Here is a 5,289-nt window from a genome sequence, read left to right on the forward strand (position 1 = left end):
ATCTAGAGATCAATGGTTTATTGTTGCAGTCAAAGAGACTAAAAAACAGCTGAGATGTGTCTCTAAAAACATCCCTTATGATGTGAATATAGACTGTTATGGGCTCAGAAATAACTGGACTCTTCGTCATGTGTATAAACAGACTCTTGTGATGAAGATGAGGGATGTTCCTTCTCCTGAGGGTACAGGTGGACCCACCTTCTGTCTGACCGGTTTAACGAGGGCCTGCTTCGCCTCTCTGGCTTTCTTCATGTCCTCTGGCGTTAGCTTGGTCACCACCGTGTTGTGCACAGACCGACTTCTGTGGTAGAACCTCTGCAGGCTGGCGCCGCTGTGCAAGAAGCGACTGGAGGAGCGCGGCCAGCCTGACCCCCCCGCCGGTGACTGCTCGTCAGGATGAGCCCCTTCAGAAAAGCAAAGATGGTGTTAATCCTGAACAACTTCATCTTCTGACGCCGTCTCCAAAAGGTTGTTAGAGTATCATAAAGTCAGAATAGACAGTGCTGACTTGTAAAATAAGTTTCTTTGCAGGACTTCTGATAAATTTGGATTAATCTCCATCTTTAAAAATTCATTAGAAGCTTGGAAAACACAGGTTTAAGTATGCAAACTTTACCTGTGTGCATCCTTGTTGTATACTCAGGTTTGGTCCAGTTGTGTTCTGCGGGATCAGGAGGGAACTCGGATCCAACCGCCCATTTGGCCGCTTCCTCAGGATCCATGTTTTCCCAGCCTTCAGCATCAGGAAAAACATCCTCCTTAACGGAATTCTGGAGGCAAAAGGATGAAGGTAGCTGCTTTCCTGTAAACTTTATTAAACAAACATTGTTGTCAACAACGCTTACCTGGCTGGTGGTGCCAAACAAAGCGGCCATGGCGCCTTCGGCTGCGTCCTGGGCAGCTTTGACCCCTGCAGCCAGGGAGGAGTTGCACGCCATCAGGCGGAGCTGCTCCCCTTGGGTCAGCATCAGAGCGGACCCCACCTTTCCCGCCCCGCGGAGCACCTGCAGGACCTCTGCCAGCATCACTGCTGACCGTCACGTGACCACAAGAAAGTTACATAGATGAACCAATCAAAAGCCCGCTTCCATCAGAGGTGCTAAAGCGAAGATGTTTGAGTTAAACGTGGGCCTAAAATGACTAAAACAAAACTGGGCCGTGTTTAACCTTGAGGATGATCACGTGTTTGTCGTATATGTTATTAGTGCATAGTATCCTTTAAAATCACCTTTAAACCCCGAAACATGAAAACATTCTCAAGAAACGCAGGTAAACCTGTTATTGTTATGGTGTACGTGAAGCTAAATGATGTTCTTTGACTAGAGAAATCACATGCAGTAAGCATAACATTTCACAGAGGTAAAAGTGCGTACCCTCGGAAAAAAAAATAGCTGCTGCTTAAGAAAAACCAGTCACTTACTTTTCCACGCAGAACCGTTTCCAGCGTCCTTTTAGCAAAGCGTCCTTTTTCCCGCAGCTCTTCTGTCTGTTTCGTAAAGGGGAGAAATAAAAGAACCGCCCCCGGAAGTACAAAAATGAGTGACATCTCTACGGTCCAATCACTAATGAAGAGGGGATTGACAGCCAATAGGAATATAGAATACAACGTGATAAACTTCATTTGAGTAAAAGGTTGTCTCTGGTTAGTAGAAAAGTGACAATGCAACCATAGCCAATATCCAGTGAAAGTTGAGGGGCGGGAACTGAAGGAGGATCCGCTCTGTGCACGTGCTCTCTTATCAAACTGAAGAGCTTCCGGTGTAAACATTCGTTCTATAATGAAGACTTGTGTTCGGTTGGCTCTTGAGACAATTCTTTCTTGGAGCTCTTTGTTTTTCTGCAACATTATACCCTTTCATTTTAGCATTTCTCGTTTTTTAAAGGTTAATAAGTTTGAATTCAAGCTTAAAACCGGAGTTTTTACAGACATATTTAAAAATCAATTAATTATATATATGAGTCAGATCAGATTTGTCTGTTTTTTCCTGCTCAGATCAAACTTGATCTCTGCACCTGAAATGTCTTAATAAAAACATTTAGAGCAGCCAGAACCCCCGTCATTTATGTATCTTTATTTGTATCAATTGCTGAGTTAATGTCAACCATCCAGTAACATAGACATTATATTTATTTATAGATTTATAATGTTTGTGTGCAGTACATGTCCATTATTACACGAAAGTACAGTTTACACAAAAGAATGTTGACATTGTACAGTTTAATCATGACATGCGCAGAACATTCTTACAATGACAGCCTTTACAGACAGTAGATTTCCCCCTGCTGGTCAGACTATCATAACACTTTTTCATAGTTGGTTTTCCTAACAACAACTGTGCTCTTAGTGTTTAAGCTTTGAACCACAGACTTTGAAGGTTAGTGTTTTATAAGGTTTTCAGGAGACTCCATTAATATACTGGTGTCCAATGAAATCTAATCTTTTTGCTCTCCTTTTCTTTCCTGCATTTACATCTCAGTTCTTTCTGTCATTCTCTCTCGCTGCTTTTTCATCCTCTCAGATCACTAAAGTTCCTAAAGTCTTGTTTCCTGTTAAGAGGAAGCTTACCCCCATGTATGAGATGGGATTGAACATGTCAAATGCATCCAATCATAATGTACACTCAAGAGGAGGACTCTGCTCTATTATACACCTGAGCAAGAACAATCATAGTTGATGTTTGTAGAATGGTTAAACAGAGCAACACAAATTGCTAAAGATAACATAATATAAACTCATGTACATTATATGTGGTATTTATGTATGTTTGCATTGTGCAGATGGATGAATAAAATACATGATGATAAATACATATCAGGCTCTTTACTGCAGCAGCTAAACGTGTGATGGTGATCAGCAGTGAGAACTGAATGTTCTTTTTATTATTATATTTCTAGCAGAATATAATTAGGAACTATCAACAGTAGAGTTTTTCCATCACATGGCATTGGGTTACCTTTGCTGTACATAAATAATTTACCAAGTTAAATAAGTTGTTTGATCAACATCCACAAAAAAGCTGATGCAAAAAAATAGCACAAAAGGGTGATGCTGCTTCAGTCATATTGTTATTTCCCAATCATCAGATTTTATTTAAATAAAATGTTATCAAACGGGGTCTGCTGGATTAACTTGTGCTTAAAAACATTTTATATTAATTGTCTGTTACAATTGAGAATGTTAAGTGTTGAATTTAGAGGGGATAAAAGGTTAAAAACCTTTCTAAAGCTGTAAATATGGATGATAGTACACTTCTGTGACACAGTGACCTTATGGATGTAGATGTGGGCGGGGCGTAGGCAGAAGGGGGAGGGAGATGTGCATGCGCCATATATGGGCACACCTCTGACTCTGCGCTGTGATTGGCTGCGGGCCTGATGCAGCTGCTTGTCAACAAGATGGCCTTCCTCATCTCGCCGTTCTGACACTGATTATTTTGGTATCCCGGAGAACATACCGTTAAAGCGCGTGTCACTCCTAAATAGATAACGGGAGAGCTGCTGCCCCTAACGAGACATAGAATGCGCGAGAGTGTCCGGGCGGAGCTGGCACGCGCGGCCGCGGAGAGCAGCGGCAACAACTACTAGCAAGGTGGAGAAGAGAAAGTAGCTGGAGGCTAACGACGACGTTAGTCAGCTAGCCTGCTAGCTTAGCTACGTGGACTCGGTTAGTCAACTCGTGTCACCTGCAGCTGACCGAACCAACTGGTTTGGTTGGAGGAAAGCATACCGAAGTAAACACTGTCACCGTCTGGTGTCGGCAGGGTTCGGAGGTCTACCCCAAGGTACGTAACAAACCGGACTAGAACGACGAGTTTGTGGATGGTCTTTAATCGTTGTGTTATTATGCAGGTAAGTTCTGAGGTTCCGATAGCGAGCTCGCTAGCTTACGGAATGTCTCCTATGTTGTGTTAGCACTCATCAGGGAAATGTACAGAGTGGATCTGTGACACGGTGATCCGGGATAGTTCAGGAAAATGTGATTGTGTTACTTTAGAAGTTCGTGTGTGTTGTTGGACTGATGGCTCTGAGTAATTACTGGAAAACACAAGCTAGCAGCAGCTAGTTCACGAGCTCCTCAAACGCTCCCTTCATGTTTATGGCCACTTTAGCTAATGTTAGCCCTGTTATTATTAGACATTATTTTTGAATATTTCCCCTTGCTGCTGCTGTTGTTGTTGTTATTTTGACTGAGGTTTGGTTTCAGCTTGTTTACTGGGAGGTTGTGGTTAAATGAGCTTTAAGGCCTCGTTACCAACAAGGAAGTTGGAGTTAGGATGAGAAGCATAGGATCTCTCACGTTATGGACTCATTGTTTGCGGTTATATATGCTTGTGACCTCTCAGCATTGTTTACTGTTGCATACAGACAGCTGTAGATCAATCCTGAACATGCATTTTTAATGGGGACTCTGTGGTAACCAATCATATACATACATACATGCAACAGTTCACCCATAGGTTTCCCTCAATATACCATAAATATGCCACAAAAATACATATATCAGGAAGTACAAGAATCCTCTTTGCTTTTGTTTGTTAGTGTAGCAAGGAAATACTTTGAGAACACCACAGCGCTTCATGCCATCTTGGTGTTAGTTTCCTTAGCTAGTTTAGGAGATGTTCACTGATGGGATCTTGTTAGACAAAGCATGTTTGATCCTTTTTTTCGGGTGTTTAGTGGAATAGAGCAGTGTTTCCCAACCCTGGTCCTCAGGGCACACTGTCCAGCATTTTTTTTAATCCAACCCTGCTCAAACATACCTGCCTTTGATGACCGTCATTGTCAGGCTTCTGCTGAGCCTGATGATGAGCTGAATCAGGTGTGCATATGCAGGGCGACATGGAAAACATGCAGGACAATGTGCCTCGAGGACCAGGGTTGAGAAACGCTGGAATAGAGCACTGTCGGAAGCTGTTGTCAGAATTTAACCTGCGACATTGTAGCAGCACAAACATGCCAGTGCTCCAACGTTGTCACGGATACGGCTGTGTAGGCATCCATCCAGGTGAACTCACGGACAGGCGGCTCTCGTGACGCACCTGCGCAGTCTGCTGGAGTAACTTACTGAGCTCTATTGTTCTGTTGGCGGCTCCTTCTGGTCGTTCATCTGTTGCTTTCAGGGGACAGACATGCCGACGCAGAGCTGCTGGCTGTGCTGTCATTTGAGGCCTTCTCGGCTGTTGGTTGTGATGTCGGAGAGTAAAAAGTGTTTGGGAATTTGATAGATCAAGTATTGTGGTCGTCTTTACATCATAATTGGCATCTGCTTATTTCTTTTGAGGAATTTCA

The 5,289-nt window shown here is 43.1% G+C and overlaps 1 protein-coding gene across 2 annotated transcripts; it reads right to left on the reverse strand.

Moving 5' to 3' along the window:
* Nucleotides 1-104: 104 nt before the first annotated feature.
* LOC112141180 (atypical kinase COQ8B, mitochondrial-like) lies at nt 105-1,528 on the reverse strand. 2 transcript variants are annotated; one of them, XM_024264265.2, is made up of 4 exons: nt 1,421-1,528; nt 846-1,027; nt 617-770; nt 105-404 (listed from the first exon to the last, which is right to left on the reverse strand). In XM_024264265.2, coding segments are annotated over exons 1-4 (615 nt in total). In that variant the 5' UTR covers nt 1,422-1,528; the 3' UTR covers nt 105-126. The 2 variants fall into 2 exon arrangements, with proteins under 2 accessions (XP_024120033.1, XP_024120034.1); XM_024264266.2 differs by having other exon boundaries at nt 846-1,030; nt 1,421-1,522.
* Between the last annotated feature and the right edge of the window lie 3,761 nt (nt 1,529-5,289).

This window comes from Oryzias melastigma, unplaced genomic scaffold (assembly GCF_002922805.2).
Source record: "Oryzias melastigma strain HK-1 unplaced genomic scaffold, ASM292280v2 sc02049, whole genome shotgun sequence".
Classification (NCBI taxonomy): Eukaryota; Metazoa; Chordata; class Actinopteri; order Beloniformes; family Adrianichthyidae; genus Oryzias; species Oryzias melastigma.